General features: G+C 41.3%; 2 protein-coding genes across 6 annotated transcripts in view; one reads left to right on the forward strand and one right to left on the reverse strand.

Moving 5' to 3' along the window:
• The first annotated feature begins 7,840 nt into the window (after window positions 1-7,840).
• On the forward strand, window positions 7,841-8,158 carry LOC123634298 (60S ribosomal protein L38-like). The gene has a single exon (XM_045545744.1). The coding sequence runs from the start codon at window positions 7,898-7,900 to the stop codon at window positions 8,108-8,110; it is 213 nt and encodes a 70-aa protein (XP_045401700.1). The 5' UTR covers window positions 7,841-7,897; the 3' UTR covers window positions 8,111-8,158.
• A 5,359-nt stretch (window positions 8,159-13,517) lies between these two features.
• The window catches only part of GMEB1 (glucocorticoid modulatory element binding protein 1), a 34,350-nt gene continuing 20,152 nt past the window's right edge, over window positions 13,518-27,715 (reverse strand). For all 5 annotated transcript variants that reach the window (XM_045545746.1, XM_045545749.1, XM_045545748.1 and 2 more), the window contains exons 6-10: window positions 26,937-27,094; window positions 23,636-23,767; window positions 21,986-22,123; window positions 18,633-18,755; window positions 13,518-14,688 (exon numbers count right to left, since the gene is read on the reverse strand). In XM_045545746.1, coding sequence (XP_045401702.1) covers window positions 13,988-14,688; window positions 18,633-18,755; window positions 21,986-22,123; window positions 23,636-23,767; window positions 26,937-27,094 — 1,252 coding nt within the window. In that variant the 3' untranslated portion in view covers window positions 13,518-13,987. The remainder of the gene's footprint in view (window positions 14,689-18,632; window positions 18,756-21,985; window positions 22,124-23,635; window positions 23,768-26,936; window positions 27,095-27,715) is intronic.

Below are 27,715 nucleotides of genomic sequence, written 5' to 3' on the forward strand. Positions count from 1 at the left end.
CTCACCGAGAGGTTTTGACTAGCACCTGGAGAGAGTAGCTTTAGCTTGAGAAAACCGTCAAAAGCTGGTTTCTCAATGATGAAGCGGTGTCTGGAGACCGGGAGACCTTAAAATGAACCTGCCTCCCAGCTGCAAGTGGCATCCCACCCCCATCTGGGAGAGAACCCCAAGAGGGGTCACAGAGCCCCCAAGGAAACTTTATAGGCGGTCCTGCCCTGGAGAGTGACACCCCCACCCCCGTGAGTGCCCTGGTCATCCTCCTTTGTTAGCAGATTGCAAAGAGAGTACCCCAGAGAGCAAAATCTCCACACAAAAAAGCCGGTCCCCCGCAAAAGAGGCTCACTCCTAATACTGCAGGGAGGAGAATCTGGAATTCCTCGGGGAAGTCACTGGCCCCCCAAATAATTTGTTAAACTGTGGACTTTGTTTCCAAGAAAAATACACCTCACACATCTACACAAAATGTTACATTTACTTTCTTTCTTTTTTGAGACAGAGTCTCACTCTTGCCTGGGCTAGAGTGCCATGGCGTCAGCCTAGCTCACAGCAACCTCAGACTCCTGGGCTTAAGCGATCCTCCTGCCTCAGCCTCCCGGGTAGCTGGGACTGCAGGCATGTGCCACCACGCCTGGCTAAATTTTTTCTATATTTTTAGTTGTCGGGCTAATTTCTATTTTTAGTGGAGACGGGGTCTCGCTTTTGCTCAGGCTAGTGTCGCTCCGCCTTCCAGAGTGCTAGGATTACAGGCGTGAGCCACCGTGCCAGGCCAAGAGGGAATGTCCTTGATCTGGGGAAGCAAGGAAACTAACATTATTCCAATACCTGCTATGGGCCAAGCTTTGTTGGGTGTTTTCAAACACATTCAAGTCTTTCAACAACTTCAAAATAGCTATCAATCTCTCCGTTTCACAACTGGAAAAACAGAGGTTTAAGTAATGTGACCAAGTTTGCAAAGCTATTACATAGCCAGGTATATCTGACACTAACAGGAATGTAATCCACCACCCCCACGAAAGAAATCCTCTATTCAGGAACCAGAATTCAATGGAGACCAAAAGGATAGGCATGAGCATTTTTAATCAGAAAACTCAACTCATCCAGGGATATTTGATACTAGGAAAGCCCATCTAATTGCTTTTGTTATTGCAAATAAGTTGCAGTAAACATAAATAATGCACTATGAATTGTTAACCTCATACCATCCACTTGCTAGATACAGGAGGCTTTGGTGAACTCAGTAGCAAAATAAATGATAACATGGCATCTTGGATTTTACATCATAATTTTGCTCAAAGTGCTCAAAGCTTTTTTTTTTTTCCCTGCCCATAATCACATTTATGGTAGGAATGAATAAGGTCAGGTACCAAATGTGATGGACTTTTAGTGGAGACAGTAAAACGTCAAGTCTCAGAGTGTAGATTCCACCAAGGGAATTTTTTTAAATTAATTAATTTATTTTTTATAGCCCAACCCGGTTACCGGCAAGATGGAGCCAAGGTGGGCCCAGGGAGGGTGGGGCTCCCACCAAGGGAATAAAAGACACCTAGTAATACTTTTTTAAAAAATAATCAACCGGTTAGCCCCATGCCCCAGATTTATGTATAAACTGTAACCAGTTGCCTGTCCTTACCTTTGGAGGCAGGATGATATTGTAAAAAGAGGATTAGACCAAGAGTCATATGCTGGGAGAGAAAGAGTCTAAATACTGGTTTTCCCACCAGATGTGCAACATTGGGTAAATTACTAAACCTTTCTCAGATTCCCTCATTTGATAAAGTGGATAATAATACCAACCTAACAGGTTTATTGCGAAGATAAAGTTTAAAAAAAAAAAGCAGACATTAAAGCATGTCTGGTACATTGTAGGTTCATTTCTTATAATCCCATTAGGGGATGTGAGTAAAAATTCTTTCCTTCCAGTAATATCTTCACGGTGCCAGAACTTTTGATTAGTTCCTTTGGGATTACCTTCTATTCTCCAGGAGTTCCCAGTTAAAATGCAAATATCCTTGGGAGAAGGGTAATCTCTAAACGTGGATTAGTTTACCAGATTGGTTTTAATAGGCCCCTGAAGAAACTGAATCCACAAGACTGATATATTTAATCACTGGAAAGAGGGAGGGGAAGTTGGAATGTGCAGTATTATTTTATAGTCTGGAAGAAAGAATACCGTACTGGAAATGGCTTTAGATTCTGGTTTCAGCTCTGCCACTGGATGGATGAAGCATTCAATCCCTCTTTCAACAAATATTTATTGAGGGCCAGAAAAGTACTGGGGAGAAAGTTTTAAGACAGTTCACTTCGTCCTTAAGCTTTAGACTGCCCAGGGAAACTGAGACTAAGCAAATAGTTACTCAGTTACAATTATGGAAAGTGCAATGAGGAAGTACAGACAGATGTAGTCTCTTCAGAGGAGCTGCGGAAGTTTCTCCTGAGGAAATAAACTTCAGCTAAAACATGAAGAATGAGGAGAAATTGGCCAGGCAAGGAGGGAAGAGTATGTTTCAAAGACCTTAAGCAAGGAGGGAATTTGGCACTGGTGACGAACTAAAAGAAGGCCAGCATGACTGGGCACATGAGAGAGAGGGTGGCACCAGATGAGGCTGGAGAATTGGGTAGAATGGAGAAAAATAAAGACTTTAGTCTTTCACTATAAGCAATGATCAGCCAATAAAGGGTTAATAGGAGCATAGCAGGCTCTGGTTTACGGTTTTAAGAAATTCCCTCTGGGCCAGGCTGTGGTGGTTCAGGCCTGTAATCCTAGCATTCTGGGAGACCTGGGGTGGGCGGATCATTTGAGCTCAGGAGTTCCAGACCAGCCTGAGCCAGAGTGAGACCCTGTCTCTACTAAAAAAAAAAATAGAAAGAAATTAGCTGGACAACTAAAAATATATAGAAAAAATTAGCTGGACATAGTGGCACATGCCTGTAATCCCAGCTACTCGGGAGGCTGTGGCAGAAGGATCACTTGAGCCCAGGAGTTTGAGGTTGCTGTGAGCTAGGCTGACACCATGGCACTTTAGCCCGGGCAACAGAGTGAGACTCTGTCTCAAAAAAAAAAAAAATTCCCTCTGGTTACAGTGTGGGAATCTATTTAGGGAAAAGAGAGTAGATTAGGCGTTAGAAGAGTGTTGCAGTAAATCCAGGCAAAAAATAATGGTGGCAGGCTCTAATACAGTGGCAGTGTAGACAGTGAGAAGTGGACAAAACTGAGACGTTTTAGAAGGTAAAATGAGAGGTCTCGGTGGTTGACTGGATTGGAAGGGGAGACACCAAAGGAGAAGGCAGTATCGAGGATGATACCTGGTTTGATGTGAGCATCTGGGTGGAGGAGGTGCCTTTTTCTGGTGTGGGGGTGGGGAAAGGGCACACATTTATCTTTGGACTTGCTAGGTTTTAGGAAAACATAAACATCAGATGGAAATGGTCTGCAGACATTTAAAGGCTTTCAGGCTTAGAGAGAAAAACAGGGCTAGGAATACAATCTTGGTGCCTTTGTTATACAGATGTTAGTTAAAGCCAAAGGAATCCATGAGATTTCTTCAGAAGAGAGGGAGAAGAGCATCAAACCAGAGAGAGAAGAGGGAGACCAGGAGAGGCAATCATTTCCTCACTCATCTATTTCCAAGACTGTAAAATAAGTAAGATGGACCAAAAAAACCTCTGAGTCTCTTCTGGTTCCACCATTTTAGACCTCTAGTGGAAACCAAAGGGATCCTTCTAGACATATAAGGGGCAGGGGCGGGTAGCAGGGATGGTAGTAAGAGGGAGAAAGAAATAGGAAGGAGAAAAGGGCAGATTCTAGGTACTCTTCAGAACTTTTTCATGGGCTGGACTGGGTCCTAGAGTTCTGGTTCTCAAATTTTCCAGTTTTCCAAGGCCTTTATCAGAACAGTAGACTTCATCGCCCAAGTTACCCCCTTAATATGGCAGGAATAAAAAAGACCTCTCGTGGAAATGTTTATATACCTCATACAACTAACTGTAAAAACCTATGTTTAAAGATTTCTGCTGGTTCTCTGTGGTCTACACGGTGTACAAAGCTTGTCACTCTAGTCCTGTGTATTTCTGAAGCCTCAACTGCCACGTCAACCTGAACACTCCATGCGGCAGCCACACTGCACTTTTTCCCAAATACACTTTCTGGAGCCCATGATTTTTTACACATGCAGTTCTTTTTGCCTGAAATGCCTTTGCCCTCTTCCCCACCCAATTGCTATCTGTCCTCCAAGATCCTAATCAATGAAGCCTTATTTTTCCTCTTAGCAGAAAGAAGATGCCATTCTTTGTTCACACCTAATATTGATCATATTTCCTTATGGTAACTTATTTTAGTGTATTAAAACTATCCATTTCCATCAATATTTCTTTTTCTTTTGGAAATCTGGGACTCAGTTGAGAATCTAATGAAAGTAATGAATCTTCCCTCCAGAAAAATACACACCCCCACACATTTTTGCATAGGATCTCACTGACCATCCCCTCCCCCAAGCCCATCTACCCCATGGGCCCTAGCTGAGGAAAACCTCTAGTTTACATATTGCCTCTCCAATAGATCTACAACTGCTTATAGCACAAAGAACTTTTTATATTATTAATCTTTATAATTCAATGCTAAGTAAATGTTTGAATTTGTTGATTATCTCATTCATTTTCAAAATTCTCCCTAGTAATGTTAATCCTAATTTTAGAGATGAAAACCTGGTGGGATCATCATTTGTGTTAAGAAGTTAAATGCAGCTGGAACTTGGTGGCATGTGCCTGTAGTCCCAGCTAGTAGGGAGGCTGGGAAGGAGGATCCCTTGAGCCTAGGAGTTAGAGGCTGCAGTGAGTGATAGTGCCACTACACTCCAGCCTGGGCGACAGAGCAAAAGACCTCAACTCTAAAAAAAACCTCAAATGTGCAGTCTTAACTAGCTTAATTGAATCTTAAAAGAAAAGCACTGTGGAAATGGAAATCACAAGGTAAGTTGATGGTTGGCTTTTTAATGGGCAGGTGTTTTATGAATCTGAATGCAGGTATGAAAAGAGCAATGTGAGAGTCAGGCTAAAGGAAGAAAAGACCTACATTGGGGCCAGGTGGCCTCAGGACACTAGGAATTCGCAGCTGTGCATATCCAAGGGCTGCTGTTAGAGACATCAAGGGCAGAAAAGAACAGGAACCAAGAAAGTGCCAGTACTAAAGGAGCTTTCAAGATTCAACTGGGAGTCTAGAGGTGAGAATGGAAATTTTCACTAGTCTAAAAAGTGAGAAAGGTAATGACAATGTAATGAGTTTTTCATGAAGCTAAATTTATTCAGTGTAGAGGACTTTATTCTGAGATTATTTCTTTCCAAACTTTTTGATGTAAACAAATGTCCCTTCTTGGTCAGGCGCGGTGGCTCAACGCCTGTAATTCTAGCACTCTGGGAGGCCGAGGCGGGAGGGTCATTCGAGGTCAGGAGTTCAAGACCAACCTGAGCAAGAGCGAGACCCTGTCTCTACTGAAAATAGAAAGAAATTATCTGGACAGCTAAAAATATATATAGAAAAAAATTAGCCAGGCATGGTGGCACATGCTTGTAGTCCCAGCTACTTGGGAGGCTGAGGCAGAAGGATTGCTTAAGCCCAGGAGTTTGAGGTTGCTGTGAGCTAGGCTGATGCCACAGCACTCTAGCCCAGGCAACAGAGTGACTCTCTGTCTCAAAACAAAAAACAAATGTCCCTTCTTTTCAAATGATGGCAATGAGAGTTGGTGACTAAAAAAAAAAAAAAAAAAATCCTTATTTAGCAAAATATAATGTTAGGAACTCCATGTTGTTCCCAAGACTTTTTGTTTGTTATATTGATAAATGAGATCTGTAAGTTTGAGTAGCACTGTGCTAGAACAGCTTACCATCTCAATCTAAGACAATAGGTTGGAGAGAAAAATGGAATACAAACATGATTTCTAGAGATAGTGCCAAGGGGAAACAAAGCCATGGAGACCCTGGAAAGATTGGTTCAATTTTAAATTTGTGCCAAGAAAAAATAGTTAAGCCAATGAATGTGTAAAGTATTTGGGACTATGTTTTACAGATAAATCCTTCTGCTTTGATCCTTGGGTGGTAGCTACAGAGAAGTTAAATTTGAACAAGGCAAGAACAGAGAGGTTGGCCAGGTGTGTTGGTTCATACCTGTAATCCTAGCACTCTGGGAGGCTGAGGCAGGAGGATTGCTTGAGCTCAGGAGTTCGAAACCAGCCTGAGCAAGAGTGAGACCCGCCCCCCCCATCTGTACTAAAAATACAAAAATTTAGCTGGGCATCATGGTGTGAGCCTGTAGTCCCAGCTACTGGGGGAGGCTGAGATAGAAGGATCACTTGATCCCTGGAGTTCAAGGCTTCAGTAAGCTATGGTCGAGTCACTGAACTCTAGCTGGAGCGACAGAGCAAGACTCTGTCTCAAAACAAACAAAAAGCACAAATAAATGTGTTCTCAAATAAAATATTATCATTATAAAATGATTCATTGAAGAGTTCCTTTTAGGTATTAAGGTTCTCTAGTGCATTTAAGGACTCTGTTTAAAAAATTCAGTATACAATGTTTCAAATATATGTTATTTAAAGTAGACTATATGTTAGTCTTCTCACTGTAAAATGGGGTAAATAATGCTATTTATCACATAGGATTGTTGTGAGGATCAAATGGATTAACATGCAAAATGCTTAGAACAATGCTTGGTACATAGTTACTCTTCAATAAGTTTTGGGTATTATTAATTATTCGTGCATCAAGTATCTATCAAGCTTCTACTACATGCCAGGCACTGTTCCAGGGATGGTGGAACTGCAGTGAATGAGAGAGACAAGAAAGGTCCCTGCTGTCATGGAGCTTCCATTCTAGTTGGAGGAAGAAAATAAATGTATGTCAGATAAGTAAAACAGAGGAAAGTAAAGCAGTGCAAAGGAAAATAGGAAGTATAGTGTAGGGGGAAGTTGCCAGTTTTTATAAGGTGGGTGTTAGGAAAGTCCTCTCTGATAAGGTAATGTGACTTGAAGAAAGTGAAGAAATAAGCTTTGCAGTTATCTGGAGGAAGAATGTTCTAAGGCAGCAGTCTCTAACCTTTTTGGCACCAGGGACAGGTTTCATGGAAGACAATTTTTTTTTTTATTTTAGGGAGCACAAAAGGAAGGGGCAAAAAAGGGGGGGCCATAGGAGGCAATTTTTCCATGGACCAGGAGGTGGGGAGGAGGCGGAGCTCAGGCAGCGATGCAAGCACTGGGGAGCAGCTGGAAATACAGATGAAGCTTTACTTGCTCACCACTCACCTCCTGCTTTGTGGTCTAGTTCCTAACGGGCCAGGGACTGGTGCTGGTCCTCGGCTGGGGGTTGGGGACTGCAGTTCTAAGAGATTATTGAATTTTTAAAAAAAAAGCTACCAAAATGAATAGTTCTGGATTTGTAATAGGGAGTTGCAGGGTTTGTGCAGAAGTCATGCCCCATCTAAGGCATGCCTCAGTTCCAGTCAAGTGTTACCATGAGGAAATGTGAACCCACTATTTTCAGACCTTCTTGTTGTTCTTAAGAAAAACTGAAAATTAGCCGGGTATGGGGGCGTGCCCTATAGTTCCAGCTACTACAGGAGGCTGAGACAGGAGGATCCTTTGAACTTAGGTGTTCCAGGCTGCCATGAGATGTGCTTGCACCACCGCACTCCAGCCTCAGTGACAGAGCAAAGATCCTGTCTCTAAAAACAAACAACTGTATCTTGAGTTTTTCATGTGAACTGTCCTAATGTTTGAAACTCTGTAGATCTGTAGGCATAAATTCATATACATGTTCATGAAAAGACATGGACAAGAATGTTCATAGAGGCTTCTGCCTTTCTGCTGCTTGGTGTACGGGTCCGCACCCCTTCTCTGCGCGCCTCGTCACCATGCCTCGGAAAATTGAGGAAATCAAGGACTTTCTGCTCACGGCCAGGCAAAAGGATGCCAAGTCTGTCAAGATTAAGAAAAATAAGGATAATGTGAAGTTTAAAATTCGATGCAGCAGATACCTTTATACCTTGGTCATCACCGACAAAGAGAAGGCAGAGAAACTGAAGCAGTCTCTGCCCCCGGGTTTGGCAGTGAAGGAGCTGAAATGAACCAGATATGCTGATTTGAACTGTATTAAAATTTTTAAAAATTAAAAAAAAAAGAAGTTCATAGAGGCATTATTATAATAGTCCAAACTGGAAACTACTCAAGTGCCTATTATTAGTAGAATGGATCAGTTATGGTATAGTCACAGCTTCTATACAGCAATGAGAAGGAATCAACCACAGCTTCACACAACATTCCAGATGAATCTCACAAACACAATGTTGAGTAAAAAGAGTCAATCACAAAAGAGTTCAAAAAGCAACAGAAGTAAGCCATAGGGAGGTGGGGAGGGGTAAAGACTTACCTATTGGTTACAGTGAACACTATTTGGGTGATGGGCACACTAAAAGTCCTGACTTTTAAGCATTATAAAAGGTATCCATGTAACAAAAACATTTGTACCCCCTTAATATTTTGAAATAAAAAAAATAAGCCATAGTTTTGGAGAGGTAGCTAGTGTTTATCTTGCAAGGTGAAATGTTAGTAATTTTTTTGTGTGTGTGTGTGATCTGGAACCTGGTTTCATAGGTGTGCTCAGTTTGTTAAATTTATCAAGTTGTACAATTATGATTTGTGCACATTCCTGTATGCATGTTCAATAAAAAATAAAAACAAAATTAAACAAAGTATGGGCCAAAAAAAGTAAGTCTTCAGGCTAACACAGGGCTGTGGGCTTCCAGTTTGCTCTATAATGTAAAGACGTCTCTAGAGAAAACAGCAGAGCCAGTTTTGTTTTGTTTTTTTTTTAAAAAAAGCAAAAAACATACACTTTATAATGCAGGTAAATGCCCTCTGTGTGTGATTTCCCTAGAATAACTCCTACAATGTCCAATGAGGAACTTGTCTTTCCCTCTGGGTCCTTAATCCGGCCTCATATTTACCCTTATATGCGATCCAAACTTATTGTTCAATCTTGTTCTCAAATTAGAAAAATAAATCCATATATTCCATATTCCAAGTCGTGACTATCAGTAGTGATGCAGAGTCAGAAACCATAAATGCTCAAGAACCCAGAGGCAATTTCACAACATAGGGTGTAGTCTATTATACATTAGGTTGAAAGGCTCACAAGATACAACAGCAATTTCAATTTCTGGTAGTTGTGAGACATACTGAACTAATTCATCCAGGAAACAACGTATGTCTTAACCTGAGCCATGGACCGTGAGTAGAGAATCAATCAGATGTAAAAGAGAGGCTTTTAGAATCTATGTGTTTTGGAGAATTTACCTACAGTCACTATACAAGCACATCACAAAGGTGCTTCAATTCAGGTGATTGATGGTGTTAAAAAGCTGTTTTAGCTGGTGAAGACTGCAGTCTATGAATCTATGCACAGGTTTGGGTCCTGGGGGTGTCTAGAGTTGGGAAGAAATGATTGTGTCAGGAGTTATGAAAGAATTACTGACATGGCAGAATTTGGGAACTAAATCATGGTTCCTAAAAGCAAGAGCTAGAGAAGAAGAATGAAATCAGAGTATGGACAGGGGAAAGTAGAACCTTCTAGAAGTCAAATTGTATAACTCAGGACCAAAAAAGGTGTTCCAGGATTGGGGAGGAAACCTGAAAAGGACTCAAATAGGGCTGCCCAAAGACAGAAATTTTAGGGACAAAGAGACTCCAAACACAGCAGACCTGAACACTTTGAGTCCCTGACAACCTTGGTTGTTATGGCAGTACATTATAAACTACACAAAAATTTCCCAGGGAGGAATTACCCTAGGTTTAGAGAATATGCCTCACCCCCAGGAACGTGGTCAATTGTACTAGGAAAGTCGTCTGAAAATGCCAGGAGCTAGGCTAGTGTCTTACTTTTAGTCTCAGAGAGGACTACTTCCTCAAGAATATTGCCCAACGTGTATCACAACCTCATACTTGTTTTTGTTTGTTTGTTTGTTTGTCTGTTTTGAGCTAGGCTGATGCCAGTGCCGTGGCATCAGCCTAGCTCACTGCAACCTCAAACTCCTGGGCTCAAGTGATCCTCCTGCCTCAGCCTCCTGAGTAGCTGGGACTACAGGCACTCACCACCATGCCCAGTTAATTAATTTTTCTTTCTACTTTTAGTTGCCTGGCTAATGTTTTCTGTTTTTTTTAGTAGAGATGGGGTCTCACTCTTGCTGAGGCTGGTCTCAAACTTCTGAGCTCAAGCAATCCTCCTGCCTTGGCCTCCAACAGTGCTAGGATTACAGCGTGAGCCACCATGCCCGGCCTCTCATACCTGTTTTAAATCTTTGTCCTTTCCACCTCCTTGATAGTACTAAAACATGGAATGTTATAACTCAATGAACTAGTAATTCCATATTTCATGCTTGACTTTTACTCTCTATAATGAATACTCTCTACGATACGGATTTACCTTTCTTTAATGCCTTTCGTGAAAATGGGCTAAGATGCTACCACTAAAGGGTATCAGAACCACCTGAACTAAATATTAATTTTCCATATATTTGGAAACAATGGTCTTCCTTCCCTAATGTGGACAGAGGTGAGAAAGAACCTCCATGTGAAGTGGCTTTGAATCTTGAGTATTCATGTTTATTGTGCATTATTTAATTCAGAATGACTGGGTTTTGTTTTTGTTTTTTTGGAGTAGGGGAAGCCTGTAAATTGAGAAGGGGAAGAGAACAAGGCAAGCACCAATCAGGGACATGGCCAAGATAAGACAGTCAAACAGTTGACTCTGAGGCCTTTGTGGAAACCACATGGCAGGAAGGTTTGGGGAAATTACCCTTTACCAGCTAGACTCCAGTCCTGCACTGAATCCGGCACTGGGTCCCATCTGATGGAAACTCAAGAGAAGCCCATGCATGACTCAGCTTCCTCCAGTGGCCAGACTGCCTGTGCTGCTGACTGCCTGGCTCTGTAGGCAGAAGCAACAAGAGACTAAAGATTTTTTTCTCTCTTGAATAAGCCCAATTACTTGAAAATGAAGTACAATAAAACTAACCAAAAGTGGTCTCTTCTAAATCAGCTTAGGTACATACCTTCTCTGGTAAGTACTCCCGTATTTGCTGATCCCACCCCTACACCCAGGCTGGGTTAGGTGCTTGACCCTTTGTTCTCTTGGCTCCTAGCCAAAAGCCCTATCACTGCACTCGCCCCAGTATGATGATCTGTTTCCGTATCTCACTAGAAGGGGGCTTCTTAACTTTTTTGTGCCTTTGGCAGTCTGCTGAAACCTATGGACCAATTCTTAAATAATGTTTTTCAAGGCATAAAATAAAATACATAGGATTACAAAAGGAAGCCAATTACAGTGAAACATGTAGTTCATAACTCCAGACATCTGGTGTCTGAGTTCCTTGAGCGCAAGGATTATATCTTAATCTCTGAACTGCTAGTGCCTAGCACAAAGCCTGGCACATAGATGGTACTTAAAAATGTTTATTTAATGAATGAACAGAAAGAGAAATGGCTAGTGCCAAGTCAGCCTGAGGAGTGACTCATTGGTATTGCTTATGCACATACCAATGGCCTGGTTATGTCTCACCCCTAGACCAGGGCTGTGAGGGAACCCACACTCAACAACAGGTACTGCAGCATCTAGCAATAATGACAGGCTATTAGAATACCAGGAAAACAACAAAGCTCATGTATTTTACCAGCCAGAGTATTCATATAGTGAAAGTAAATGGGCTATGTCTTGAGGAGAAGAGCTCTTGACTTTGGAAGCATGATGCTCACACTACCTTAAAACATTACCAACAGCTCTGATGGAGGAAAGAAGGGAACCTGAGCTAGCATGTGTCTGTATTCTCTAGGGCTCCTCTCCTGTCCTGAACTGGTCCTCTCATCTCTGGGAAAGAGAAAATTGTTCCTAAAACCACAATAGGGATGAGATGTGCCTTTCTAGTTTCAAGCAGTACGTTCAGTCATAGACAGAAATTTTGTTTATGTACCAACAGAAAACCTAAAGAAGTAGGAAATAAAAGCCACTTCCCTCACTAAAGATATTAATACATAAAGAGCCAAAGATTTGTTCTAAATTAATTGCTAAGTCTATTAGATATTTTGAAAAGAAAAACAAAACCCCAATTTTAAAGTTAAAATCTACAACTGTATGGGATTCATAAATCTCACTCTTAAGGTGTTTAAGAGTGATCCCCCCAAGTTAGAGGGCTTCTTTAGCTACATACAGCCACCTGAGGGATGGTGGAATGCAATTTTCACTTGCTTGATGGGGTTTCTAACATCTGTTGAAAGAAACATGGCTTCAAGTAGATGCCTTCTTAAAAGAAAAAAAAAAGAAACTACAGGTCAAAGTTTTGTTTTTAATAATAATAAAAAAAAAATCCTCCCACTCCTAAGGTGTGTGCTTTCTTTTTTAACCTATTTTTCCTTTAAGTTGTCTGCAGTTTCCCTATATTTTTCCTAGTGCAGTAAACAATGCAATCAAAGAAATAAAAACCAGGATTCACTCTTGCCCCAAACACTGAAGAGGGTCAAAGAGAAGGAATCACAGCATGGAAAATGGCCCAACTCTAAATATACAAACAACATTTAAAAAAAAAGGAAAACAAAACAAAACAAAACAGCACCCCCCCCAAGACATTATTATTGACATTCCTGGTATAATATAATGTTGAAGACAATGCTTCTTTCCCAGGGAGTCCAGCTCACTCAGGAGGAGACATCTAGTCGGTGCTGCAGGAAAGGCTGGGGGTGTTGAATCTTCCCTGCCAAGCCTAAAGCTTTTTATGAGCTCAATATCTCACAGAAACATCTGCGGTACAAATGAATCTAAAAGGAGATGAAGGCAGGCAGGCACCTGTCACTGTTCTCCAAATCAGCCAAAAAGCTGAAGAGCGTGGGATCCAGGAGGCAGATGCCATTAAGAGTTGAGGGACGGAGGGTAGAGGAGAGGAAGCACCAAATGGGTGGCTGCTTTTGGTTCCAAAGCCAAAAAATGGCCCCATCAAAAATGGCAGCTGGTCTGGATAAGGAACTCCCCTGCTCCTGGAGTCATGCAATAAAAATGATGGCCTTGGAGCTCCAACCCCATGACAGCCACAGTCCAAGAACCAGAGCAATTTTCATCACATCACAGAGTTTGCAAATGAATGGACTGATCCTAGTTTAGGAGAGTAAGTGCTTTGACAAAGTGCAAGGCAAGGTGAGCTATCCCCTTGAACCCCAAAGCATAGCTGTGGCATCCAAGGATTTCTATTTCTGCAAAGCCATAGGACACTGCTGCCACCTTCTCTGTGGAGATGCACCCTTCCACCTATCACCCGCCTCTTCTCAAAATGGCACCTATGTAGTAACCTTTGGAGATCTCAACAGGCATCAGTTGTACCTCTGGAAGTAAGATAATTTCCTTGCCCCATCCTCACCAAAGCACTTCCCTTTTTAAGCTAGTGCTGGCACACCACCTTTCCCTCCAAGCAGAGTTCAACTTCCTTTTGTTTCAGAGTTTTGCACTGGCCTCTTTAGGGCCCTTTCCAGGGTACAAAATAAAGTGCCCTTCTGCATCCACATGCGAATGAGTTGCCTTCCAGTGTCAGATCTGAGATCCAGAGTTTGGTCAATGCATCTTTACAAGCATAAAAACACATGCTTACACAGACAGACAGACTCGCCTGGAAATGGCTTTCTGGACAGGGTTTCTGGTTATCTTGATGCCTCCCCTAAAGGAAATTACTTTCTTGGTGTAAGACAATTAGGACATTGAATGACCTACTCTCAACTTCCGGAAGGGCAGCTTGTTTTGTCCATTTTTCAATGTGGGGGTGAGAAGAACCCAACATTTTCAGTTACAACAACAAGATTTTGTTTTTTAAAAAAAGGATCCTATGTGGAAATGAGTGGGACAATGATAAAAATAAACAAATAATTAAAATTCCAAACCAAAACATATCTCCTGGCCCCGAGACCCCCAGTTAATCCTCTAAGACCACAATCTCCACATTGTGGACTTGATGCTGGTGTTCTTCCATCTCAGCCACAACTTTCTCCTCAGTCCTCAGCTCTGTCTCCAGGATGACTGCTTTGCCCTCAGTATCTTCAGCCTCTGGGTCCGGGGCTGGGTCAATCTCAATGATGGTCTGCCCATCCTCTGAGGTGCTTTCAACAGCCTGGATGGCTGAGGTGAGGCCGGACTCCATGGCCACCAACTCCACAGGGCTCACCATGGTGGTCATGTTGCCCAGGGTACTCCCATCCTGCATGGTGGTAGAGCTTAGCAGTGCCAAGCTGGATGAAGGGTGGATGGTCACTGTGTCTGGTGAGCTGCTCTTGGCAGAGGAGACCACTGTGGCATAACGGAAGAGTTGAGGGCCAGAAGGCAGTGTGTGGACAGTCACAGGACTAGAGCCCTGGCTGAGGGTGGCCACTGGAATATTGCCCATGGAAAATGACTGACCCACTGGGGTGATGGTGATGGGTGAGATGACGGTGAACTGAGGCTGCTGGACAGGAGGAGAAGGGCTCAGGACAGTGGTGGAGGCTGGCCGCTGGAGCCGGGGCCTTTTTGGAGGCTTAGGAGTGCTCACAGGCATCAGTACCACATTTTGAACCGTCTGGGATTTCTGCCTGTGATCCTGAGCTTGCTTCTTCTGCTCTTCCAACTGGCGTTCCAAGTCTGTGCAAAAAAAGAAAAGACTTTGTGTGGAGGAAGTAAAATCTCTAGAGAATTAAACTGGAAGTCAGGAGACCTGGGGTATTGCACTGGTTTTGCTACGATATAGCCTTGAGCAAGTCACTTTATTGTTTTTAAAAGGAAAAAACTAGACTAGATGATTTAAAAAATCCTCCCAGTAATTATATTTCATTGTGTAATTATGGGCAGGGCAACAATTCAGAATCTTTTACAAGCTGTGATCCTACTATAACTCAATCCTAGAAGCTTCTCTGGCATTTAGTCACGTCACCAAATGCAAATCAAAGAACCCTCCAATTGGTGTTATAACTTGAATATGCCCTGCCTGGGTCTATAGACGAAAATAACTATTATCTGCATGATCCCTTTGGAACTGGAGCTATAATGGCCACTCTGAAAAACAGTGATTCGCAAACTGTCCTTCAAGGCAGGAATGCTTTAGCTGTATTGGCTGGAAAACTCCTTTGCTGGTGACTCAAATGGCCACCATCTACCATTAGCCCAAGGAAGCCTACAGAAAGTTGCAGAGGAATTCTCTATTACTTAGTACGTGGTAAGAACCCAAGAAATAATCAGTTATATTTGTAGAGCACTTTGTACTCCCTATATAATAAAAAATATATACATTTGGTCTCTGCCTCTAGTTGCTGGCACACAGTTCCTAAAACACTTAGATCTCCAGAGTGATAAGTGTCTTTCTGTATCCTAATGAGATGACTGGTATCTGGGGGCTGCCAGATAGCTTCAGGATGGGGGCTGGTCACCAGAAAAACCAAGGCATGATTAGGGGGCTGGGGCTTTTAGCCCTACCCCACAACCTCTGGAGTAGGGAGGGGCTGAAGGCTGAGTTCACCAATGGCCAAAGAGGTAATCAATTATGCCTACGTAATGAAGCCTCCATAAAAACAAAAAAGGACAGGGATCAGAGAGTTTCAGACTGTTGGAGGTTCCTGAGGGTGGCATGCCCAGAAAGGGCATGGAAGCTCCACACCCCTTCCCACATATCTTGTCCTATATATCTCCTCCATCTGGCTATTCACCTGTATACTTTGTAAAATAACCTTTATAATAAACACAGTAAATGTAAGTAAGTGTTTCTCTGAGTTCTGTCAGCTGTCTAGCAAATTAATCAAACCCAAGGAGGGAGTTGTGGAACCCCAATTTATAGTCAGTGTTCAAAAGCACAGATTACAACCTGGGGCTGAAGTGGCAGGCAGTCTTGGAGGACTAAGCCCTAAACCTATGGAATCTGGCGCTATTTCCAGGTAGACAGTATTAGAATTGAATTGAATTATAGAATACCCAGTCAGTGTCTGCTGGAGAATTGATTGCTTGGTGTGTGTAGAAAACCCCCTACACATCTGGTTATAGAAGCGTTCTATGCCTTACTGTGTAAGTATGTGAGAGTAGAAAAACACTTTGGTTTTTCCTGTCTTATACTATAAAGACTATAAAGTCAAGTTCCTTGCTTAGAATAAAAGGAATAGGTAGGGATCAAGAACACCATCAAAATTTATAAAATACTGTCTTTTAAGGTAACAAAATACTGAAATACTGCATTTTTTTCTTCTTCAATAGTAATCAAAGAAATATGTACCTAAACAAGGTACTAATTAAATCTATAACTGAAAGAAATTTAAATCAGGGAACGTTATAAATACCCCAACACCCAATATTGGTGTGCTCAAACTGGTGACATAAATTGGCATAATCTTCTTGGGAATTTGACAAGAGGTCACAAAAATCCATAAAAGCATTATCAATACAATTTAAACTGAAGCCTAGTCCTGGGAAGTAGTTTAGAAGGACATAAAAAAGAAAAAGTTACTGTCAAACAAGTTCACTGTAACAAAATAAGCAACTAAAGAAAATATAGAAAATTAACATGTCATCCCTAGACTGTCCTAAGATACTGTATAGTAATTTGGAAAAATATTAATATGTCATGGTCAAAAAAGATACAAAACTTTATGTATCCTATGATTAAAACTATCTTAAAAAATGGCCAGGCACAGTGGCTCATGCCTGTAATCCTACCACTCTGGGAGGCAGGGGCAGGAGGATTGCTTGAGGTGAGGAGTTCGAAACCAGCCTGAGCAAGAGCGAGACCCTATCTCTACTAAAAATAAAAATAAAAAAATTAGGCAGGTGTAGTGGCACGTGCCTGTAGTCCCAGCTACTTAGGATGCTGAGGCAGGAGCATCGCTTGACCCAGGAGCTTGAGGTTGCAGTGAGCTATGATGACGCCACTGTACTCTACCCAGGGTGGCAGAGTTGAAACTCTGTCTCAGGAAAAAGTTCTAAAAAAATAATACAGGCCAGGCAGTGGCTCAGGCCTGTAATCCTAACACTTTGGGAGGCTAAGGCAAGAGAATCACTTGACACCAAGAGCTGGAGACCAGCCTGGTCAACAGCGAGACCCTGTCTGGACTCAGCATGGAGGCTGAGTCAGGAGAATTGCTTGAGCCCAGGAGTTTGAAGTTGCAGTGACCTACGGTGATGTCACTGCACTCTAGCCCAGGCAACAGAGTGAGAACCTATCTCAAAAAATAATGAATAACAATAATAATACCAACAAGGAAACCAAAAGCCCACATTTCTAACAAAAACCATTTTTCTGATGATTTAAAGTGTCAAGGTGAGAGAAAGCATTAGATTAGGAATAAAATGATAGAGTTCTACACTAGGATTGTCTGCCAAGTAGTGATGTGGTCTCAGGCAAATCATTTATACTCTCTACGCCTCCACTGGCTAACCTGTAAAATAGGGATAATAGACATCCTAGAATCCTAAGAAGGATCAATACTCAGTAAACTGAGTTTAAAATATAAACTGGGTATAAAAGTAAGTTTAAAACAAACTAAATTATCCTTCTCTTATCCAGTGACCCTAACTCTTTTGGCTTCACAACTGACTATAATATATTCTACATTATTCAAAGGCTGATAATCCACACCTCTGATTTGTTTTGTATCTTTTACCTGCTTTACCTCCTCCAAAAGCTTTTCTTGAATCTCTCCAGGTAGAGTGAAAACTCCATTTGTTCTTCCACAATACCACTTTATGTCACAAAATTTACTACATTTTGCATTTATTTGTTTCTATGTCTGCTTTCCCTTAAGTTTCTTGAAGACCCTGAGGAAACTGAGGCTGTCTTAGTCAACACTTTTTTTTTTTTTTTTGAGACAGAGTCTCGCTCTGTCGCCCCAGCTAGAGTGCAGTGGCATCATCATAGCTCACAGCAACCTCAAACTCCTGGGCTTAAGCGATCCTCCTGCCTGAGCCTCCCCAGTAGCTGCGACTATAGTATAGGTACATGTCATCATGCCCGGCCAATTTTTTCTATTTTTTGTAGAGACAGGGTCTCACTCTGGCAAGCTCCTGAGCTCAAGCGATCCTCCCTACTCAGTCTCCCAGAGTATTAGGATTACAGATGTGAGCCACTGTGCCCAGCCTACATTTACTAAAACCTAGCTTACAGACTAGCACAAAGTACTTTACAAAAACAGTTAAATTAACCACATACCCATAATTTCTGATTACCACATCTACCAAAACCAGCAGTATGAATAATGTAAAAAGACAAAGACCACTTTGTGTCTTCTGTCACCAACATTACTGGATCAATGGAGCAATCTAGGACACATCTTAATCCTGCACAAGACACAGGAGGACCATAATGTTGGCTTCGTTCTTTTTTCCTTTGTTTCCCACTACTCCACTTCACCTAGGGTTGTTTTTATTTTATCTTATTTATTTTATTTTTGTTTTGTTTTACCCCACCCCATTTTTATTTTAAAAAGTAAAATCTGACACTATATGAATTAAAAAAAAAAAAGTCAGTCCCACCAGAAGTCAACAAAGAAATGGCAAGACTTAAGAATATCAGCAAAATATCACCTAAGAAGAGAAGTAAGTTATAATACCTGCCAGAGTATAGAGAAATTGCTCTTCTCCCTGTTCTACTTGGTTCCTTCTGTTGTCTAAAACCTTCTTGACCGTGTCCATTAGGCCAAATGTATGGGCTACGTTGTTGAGAACAGCAGCATCTATTTAAAACAAAAAACATGCCTGTCAAGTTAAAACACAAATGTTCCACCAACTCCCTGTTGTGCTGCTTATAAATATGGAACAACCCAGAAATTATGGGACTCTTCTAATTGCATTTTAATAAATTTTTAACAAAGATTTATCACATGTATAATGAACTTTGCTTTAATTATTATATTTTTGTCTTTCCTTATAAATAAATACAAAAAAACAGAAAAAAAAAATCTTGCATCTGTTTACAGGTTTAGAAAACATGGTCACTGTATTAGATAGAGCTAAATTTGAATCTCAGTTTTGCTACTTCCTATCTAAAGTTATTTGATTCCTCAGTTTTCTCATCTGAAACAAATGGGACTAATAATATTTACTCTGCAAAATAGATATAAAAAATTATAAATATCATACTTTAAGTGCCAAACATGGGCACCGGCATGCAATATTATTACTAATAGTATTATCTCTGTTCCCCTGTATATACAATTCTTTTTTTTTTTTAGAGATGGGGTTTCACACTGTCACTGAGAATGGAGTACAGTGGCACAACCACACAACCACAGCTCACTGCAGCCTCAAACTCCTATGCTCAAGTGACCCTCCCACCTCAGCCTCCTGAGTAGCTGGGACCACAGGTGTACAACACAATGCCCGGCTAATTTTTTTATTTTTTGTACAGACAGGGTCTCATTGTTGCCCCGGCTAGTCTTGAACTCCTGGCCTCAAGCAATCCTCCTGCCTTGGCTTCCCAAAGTGGTGGAATTATAGGCGTGAGCCACCTTGCCCAGTCTATATAAAACTTTAAAAGAACTCTGCGTATTCATGGTCACTATTTCCTAGACTTGGACAACTTCACCTACACTGCCTTCCATGGTCTTCTCACTTTCCATGGTCTTCTCGATGGTTTTAAACAACATGTACAGGCTGAGAACTCCCACATGTATATCTCTAGCCCTGACCTCTTTCCTGCATTCCACATTTATACTTACAGTTATAGGAGTGACATCTCCAACTGATGGCCTCATAGTCATCTCAGTTTAACAGGTCAAAAACTAATTTTGATTTCCTCTCTAAACCTGTTCCTCCCACAGTGTTCTTTATCTCGGTAAATGGCATCAACACTCAGCTCAGGACAAAAATGCATGAGTCATCCTGGATATCTTTCTTTCTCTTTCACCCTACATTCAATCTATCAGCAAGAGTTGTCAGTTACACATTCAAAATACAAACCCAATCTGATCACTTCTTCCTAAGTCTACCGCTGCCTACTCTAATCCATGCCACATCATCTCTTGCTTGGATGAATTCCTTTATGAGTTTCCCAACTCCAACTGGTCTTCTTGTTTACATTCTTGCCCCATATAGTCTGTTCTCCACACAGCAACCAGAGTTTTCTTTTAAAAAATATAAATCTGGGCTGGGTGTGGTGGCTCATGCCTGTAATCCCAGCACTTTGGAAGGCCGAGGTGGGAGGATCGCTTAAACCCAGGAGTTTGAGACAGCCTGAGCAACATAGCAAGACCCCATCTCTATAAAAAACTTTTAAAAAAAATTAGCTGATGCTTGCTGATATTTTCTTAAAATAAATAAATAAATAAATAAAAATAAAAAATTAGCCTAGTGTGGTGGTACGCTCCTATGTTCCCAGCTACTTCAGAAGCTGAGCCAGGAGGAGTGCTTGATCCTGAGAGTTGAAGGTTGCAGTGAGCTGGGATCATGCCACAGCACTCCAGCCTGAGCAACAGAGCAAGACCCTGTCTCACAAAAAAAAAAAAAAACCAACCAAAAACCAACAAACACAAAAAACCAAAAACTATATATATATGTATACATATATATGTGTGTGTGTGTATACACACACACACACACACACACACATATACATATACAAAAATTAAAAAATCTGGTTACTTCACTCCTGTGCTCAAAACCACTGTGATGGTTTGCTATCACCTCAGAATAAAACCCAAAGTTCTGACCAAGGCTTATCTAAACTTTCCCCTCTGTGCCCCTCCAGCCTCATCACCTATCACCATCCCCCACAACTTAACTCCAATGCAGCTGCACTACAGGTATTCCTATAATTCTTTGAACCCAGCAGGCTCATTGCCACTTCAAGATTTTTGTTCCTTCTGCCTGGAATATTCTTTCTCCCAGGTTGTCACGTGGCTAGCTCCTTCAATTCAGGTCCCTGCTCAAATGTCACCTCCTTACACAGGCCTTCCTTGCTATCACCAAAATAATCATCCCTACTTTCTTTATTATTTGTTTTATGTTTTTTTAACTCCAAGTATGTGTTGTTTTAAATTTTAAAAAGATTTTGCTGTAAAGTTTGTTTAAGTGTGTGGTATATAATGCATATGTTATAAAGAGGTACAAATCTCAGTAAGAACTCACTGAACACACAGTTTATGAGGTCTCATCATAACCCCATTTGTATCAGATGATTAGAACATCCTTTTACATTCTGCATAGCAGCAAGCACCCTGTGAGTATTCAGAAATAGTTATCAGTGGCTGGGTACCATGGCTCATGCCTGTAATCCTAACACTTTGGGAGGCTGAGGCAGGAGGATTGCTTGAGCCCAGGAGTTTGAGACTAGTCTAGTCAACAGTGAGACCCTGTCTCTACAAAAAAAATTTAAAAATTAGGCAGGTGTGGTAGTTCATGTCTGTAGTCCCAGCTACTCAGGAGGCTGAGGCAGGAGGATCATTTGAGCCCAGGAGTTTGAGGTTGCAATGAGCTATAATGGTATCACAGCACTCTAGCCTGGGCAACAGAGTGAGACCTTGTCTCAAGACGTAGCATAGCTATCAGTGAACACAACAGTTAAGATTAACAGGATATAGGATATGAGAATAATCTAAAATGAGGTAGACTTCTCCATTTCTCCCAGTTTTCAGATTCTCTCTCTATACACACATATACAGAATGTACATATATATACACACACACATATATAGAGAGAGAGAGGCTGAAAAAATATATGTCTAGAAAGAGAGATTGCTTTCTGACACCATTTATAAAGGCAAAAATTACCTGTGGAAAATGTATGGCTAGACCTGAGTTCAAAATTCAGTTATAAAATTTGACAAGTGACTTAACTTTTATGAGCCTTATCTATAGAACGCAGATAATTATACCTATATGTTAGGGTTTTGTGAGGCTAACAGGACCTGCCTACAGTTGTGAGTATTCAATAAATGCCTGCTATTGTTGGGATTTGTGCACTTACCTGTGACCTGGAAGGGAGCCTGGATGAGCCGCTGCTGAACTCCCCTGAGTAGCTCTTCTATTTCCTTCTGTATGTTGCAGACAACTTCTTCCATCAGCCCTACATCAGCTATTCCTTTCCAGAACATCAATGTGTCCTCTGGCACAAGAGGGATAAGACAGACTGTAAACAAGGAATGCTACATAGATACTCAGGCAAATCTCTACAATGTTAAATCCAAAATTATTTCGGTTCAAAAGGTTTTCTTATTGGGCCATTTCTTGGAAAAGGGAAGACATTTTTGGAATACCAGATGGCTCCCTGAATTGGTACCTAATTATTTGGCACCTTCAGCAGCATAGGGGCTGGGGATAATTGCCTCAATTTGTCATGCCCTCAATTTTTTATGGCTCTGGCTACAAGAATAGGCATTTTCCTCCAATAAAGATGTTAAATATTAAATAAACATTATATTGAATATTATTTAAATTAGAATTTTATTTAAAATTAGATATTTAATATTATAAGTATCTTTAAAAATAAAGATATTAAATTAAATATTAATTAAAAGATATGCACCCCCAGTTCTATACTTAAGAAAACAAAAGAGTTGGATAGGTGGGGCTATAAGCTCCCTGAGGGTGGTGGCTCTGGCTTTTCATATATGTACCTTGTGTCTAGCAACAGTGCCAGCTAAAAATGGGCAATAATAAATATTTAATAAATGAATGGAGGATGATGTGAAACCTCTCCTGGTCCCTTCTAAGAATCACCATTAGTCACCATCCTCTAAAACTATGGTCCCCAACACCCTGAGTGGTGGTCCCCAACCTCTAGTGCCTGTCTGTGGCCTGTTGGCATCCCCCCTTCTCCCTCACCAGCCCTGGCTGCACAGCAGGAGGTGGGTGGCGGGCAGTGGGCAGGTAAGGCTTCATCTGTGTTTGCAACTGCTCCCCATCGCTGGCATCACCACGTGGGCTCTGCCTCCTGTCAGATCAGGTGCCACCCTGCTTGGACTGTGCATGGGAGAGAGATAGGTTGTGAGCTCCTTGTGAGAGTCTGGTGCTTGCTGATCTGGGGTGGAAATGGTGCAGTGGTGCTAGCGCTGGGGAGCAACTGCAAGTGCAGACTGTCATTGGCAGAGAGGTTTGACTGCACAATGAATGTGGTGCACTTGGGTCATCTGGGACCGCCCCCCCAACCCCTGTCTGTGGAAGGACTGTCTTCCATGAAGCTAGTCCCTGGTGCCAAAAAGGTTGGAGACTGCTGCTTTCAAATACCTGCTACCTAATTTTTCCATCTAACATCCTTAGGCTTGGTTTATCTAAAGAAATGTGCCAAAGTTAACAGCAGTTTGATAGTATGAAAAGCACCGACTACATAGGTCCAACAGCTGAATTCAGCTCTGCAACTTATTGGTTGTGTGACCAGTCTTAGGCAAGTTGTGAAACCTTTCTGAATCCCAATTTCTTCCCATGTGAAATGTGACTTTGTAGAGCTATTGCATAGATTAAAGTAAGATGTTTGTAGCTATGGTTAGTATTTATATACATGGGGAGAAAATAGCCAAACTAATTACGAGGTCTTCTGTGTCCATAAGTCCATAATCATGATGGTGAAAAGGCTCGGTCACAAAACCATGCAAGATATCTGAGCCTCAAAGAAAAATACCTGAAATTTCCTCTGAGTCTTTCTTCACTCCATCCTCTGTGGCCATAGTGACAGCAGCAGTGAGAGCCGAGTTCCATTCCAGCCCTGCCTCTTCCATGCTCTCTTCTGAGATGGCAATCTGTGTGATGCTACCTAAAAGCCGTCCAGTAAAGGTGATACCAGTGAATTTTATGGAAAAGTCATAGGTATCCTCTATCTCATACTCACAACTACAGAGATCTTGTTATTTTAACCATTCTAGCCTCTTGGCTAGAGGTCCCTATTTTAAAAACTAGACACTTATGTGAGGCAGGATGAACCTTGGATTTTCGAAAGAAAATCTGCCTTGAAAAGGAAAATGCTTTCTTCTTACTCTGAAGAGAAAGTGAAAGATAACTTATAAAATCACAAAAGGGCAATGTTTCCTGAGTAGGTATGTTTTTGAAAGAAACTGAAGGTAGGCATGGTTGCTAGGCTGCCTGTCCCAGACTTATTGAAAATGAGGAAGACTGAAATAATTTAAAAGTATAGGCTGGGTGCGATGGTCCATGTCTATAATCCCAGCACTTTGGGAGGCTGAGGTGGGAGGACTGCTTGATGCCAGGAGTTCGAGATCAGCCTGAGCAACACAGCAGACCTCTGCCTCTACAAAAAATAAAAAAAATTAGCCAGGCATAGTGGTGTGTGCCTATAGTCCCAACTACTGGGAAGGCTGAGGCAGGCAGATGGCGTGAGCCCAGGAATTTGAGGTTGCCATAATCTATGATTGTACCACTGCACTCTAGCCTTGGGGACAGAGCAAGACACTGCCTTAAAAACAAACAAAAAAAAGGTACGATGGTTTACCAAAAGCCTTACTACAAACATGTTTAATACTAAGTATCTAGAATATCTAAAGTTACTATAGCTTATTTATCACCCTATGAAGAGAAAGCAAGAGAAATGGAGACCAAAAAAAGCAGATAAGAGATCCATGTATAGCAGATCCACAGAGGGGGGAAAAACTCTTTGCTATCAATTGTATATTAAGATTTTAAACAAAGAGAATTGAGAAAAATCAAACTGAGCCAAACAGCAATGCTGATAAGTGTAGACTCTCCACATTAGAGGAAGTCAATAACCAAGCAAAGGAGTAATAGGAAGATTGAAAATGAAGTAAAGGAGTTTTGGCCACATAGGAAGGAAGTATAGTCATCCCTTGGCATACACAGGAGATTGGATCCAGGACCTCCCCATGCATGCTCAAGTCCCCAAGTAGGCCACACAGAACCCATGGATATGGACCGGGCGCGGTGGCTCACGCCTGTAATCCTAGCACTCTGGGAGGCCGAGGCAAGTGGACTGTTTGAGCTCAGGAGTCCGAGACCAGCCTGAGCAAGAGTGAGACCCCATCTCTACTAAAAATAGAAAGAAATTAGCTGGACAACTAAAAATATATACAGAAAAAATTGGCCGGGCATGGTGGCACATGCCTGTAGTCCTAGCTACTCAGGAGGCTGAGGCAGAAGGATTGCTTGAGCCCAGGAGTTTGAGGTTGCTGTAAGCTAGGCTGACGCCACGGCACTCACTCTAGCCCGGGCAACAGAGTGAGACTCTGTCTCACAAGAAAAAAAGAACACATGGATATGAAAAGTCAACCCTTCTGCACAGGAGCACAGCAGGGGGAAAAAGGAAAAAGAAAAAAGTGTCAACCCTGAGCATACTGGGGTTTCACATCCCACAAATACTGTATTTTCTTTTTTAAAAATTTATTTATGTGACAACACTTCTTTCTACAAAATAGAATAAGTGTTCTCATGAATACAGTATTTTTGATCATATTTGGTTGGAAAAAATCTACATATAAGTGGAACAGCACAGTTCACATCTGTATTGTTCAACTAAATATTAACATATTTTTATACCATTTTTTGCCATTCTTTTTCTTCCTTTTTTTTTTTTTAGAGATGGGATCTTGCTCTATTGCCCAGACTGGAGTGTGGTGATACAATCATAGCTCACTGCAGCCTTGAACTTCTGGGCTCAAGTGATCCTCCTGCTTCAGCCTCCAAGTTGCTGGGACTATCGGCCGTACCATCATGCTGGGCTAATTTTTTTAAAAATTTGTTTTAGAGATGGAGTCTTTCTATGATGCCCAGGCTGGTCCTGAACTCCTGGACTCAAATGATCTTCCCACCTCAGCCTCCCAGGTCACTATGATTACATTTACTTTACTTTTCTTTCTTTCTTTTCTTTCTTTTTTTTTTTTTTTAAAGAGTCTTACTCTGTTGCCTTGGGTAGAGTGCAGTGGTGTCACTGTAGCTCACTGCAACCTCAAACTTCTGGGCTCAAGCGATCATCCTGCCCCAGCTTCCTGAGTAGCTGAGACTATAAGCACATGCCACCATGCCCCACCTACATTTACTTTTCAAGTGAAACAGACAAGTGTCCAAAATTTCAAACTGCCAGATATTTTATATTTTCCTGAAAGGGATTTAAATTCCAAGAGATTTGGCTTCTATTCACCCACTGGTTACTCACAGAATATTAGGGCTGACCAAAAGAAACCTTATAAGGTCATTTTTAAAGCACAGTGTACTTCCCTAACCTTTCAGATACTTTAGCATTCTTGTGACTCTGTCAGATATATTTATAAGTCTTATGACAATAGTTGAGACATATTTTATCCAACTGTGGTAAGTCCCCAGCTGGACTAACTGAATCCTTAGTAATAATCTCACATGTTTATAGCTTTCCTGGACGGTAAGGAGCCCTACTCCCAAGCTCAACAATACTGAAGTTAAGTGTGTGCTCATCCTGTTTCATCTGTGTGGAAGTCTCAGTTTGGTAATCTGGAGCTTTTCTAGGCAGAACTCTCTGACCCTTACAGCAGAGTCTCCAGAGTTCAGCCCAGCCAATGACACATTGTCTTTGATATATCTCAGTCTAATGGTTGAAAACCATTCATCATTCTAATCTACCTTCCTGCCTTGACCACTAGTAAAGCAAAGGATTTTTTAAACAGTGTAATTCAACCTCAACATGCCAAGTGGCCCCAAAGTGAGACTTCTGAATAAGCGCTATAACTACTGAACCATCTTTCCAGTGCTTATAATGCATTGTAAGAAAGAAACAAAGAGGGAGGTCTGGCTAATAGGAATCATTTGGAAGAAAACAAAGAGATCTGTTTCCAAAACATAGACTCCTACTCGAGATTACCATACCTTACAACAAGACACATAAATGATCACAAGAAATGAAATTAAGAAACACCAGGGAGAAATAAGGGGAAAAGTGCTGCTACAAAACACAGAGGGTTTTCAGGTGGTTTCCTACCCCCTACCATCAGCCGAAGTGGGTGTCTGCACCACACTTGTCTGCTGTCCTGGCACTGGAGCTCTTGCACTGCTGATCAGAAGATCAAATTTGGTGCTTCTGCAGGTATTAGAGCAAACTTTGTCATGTTGGTAAAAGTCAATTTGTCCAGAGTCCATCATTTTCCTGTGCAAAGGGAGACAAGAAGTACCAGTTTAGCCTGCACTTCATCTAGAGGGAACTAGGCCTTGGGGACAAATAGGGACAAGATTGCTGAGTCTACTCTGTAGATTAGTGAAACCTAATAGTATTAGAAGTGTTAGGTTGCAAAAATTCTAATTGGGGCTTTCAATTTTCATTGGTCTTACGAACATTTACCAGTACTCCTCTTTCCTCTCTAGTTTACTCATCATGAGTATTCTCTTCCATTTCCAATTATTACTAAGCTTCAGGTATATACTCCTGACAATAGCTAAGTTTCCCCATAGAATCTCATTGAAACCAAACTAAAAAGGGGAAATCCTGATACAATTAAGAAATGCCACAGGAGAATTAGAATTTTATGATGAGATTCTGATGTATTAGTATTCCTAGACCAGTAAGATCTGTTGCTACTTTTAGAGACATCAAGCTTCAGCAAATATCTTTTTTTCAAAAAAAAAAAAAAAAAATTGATTAACAACTCTCTTAAAAAAAAAACAAAAAAGAGCAAAGTTGATAATATTAAATCCAATATTTAAATGTCCAGAGGATCCACAGGCCATAGGGTATTTTAATTATAGTAAACTCTATATTATAATGTCACTT

Source organism: Lemur catta, chromosome 3, assembly GCF_020740605.2.
Source record: "Lemur catta isolate mLemCat1 chromosome 3, mLemCat1.pri, whole genome shotgun sequence".
NCBI classification, from domain to species: Eukaryota; Metazoa; Chordata; class Mammalia; order Primates; family Lemuridae; genus Lemur; species Lemur catta.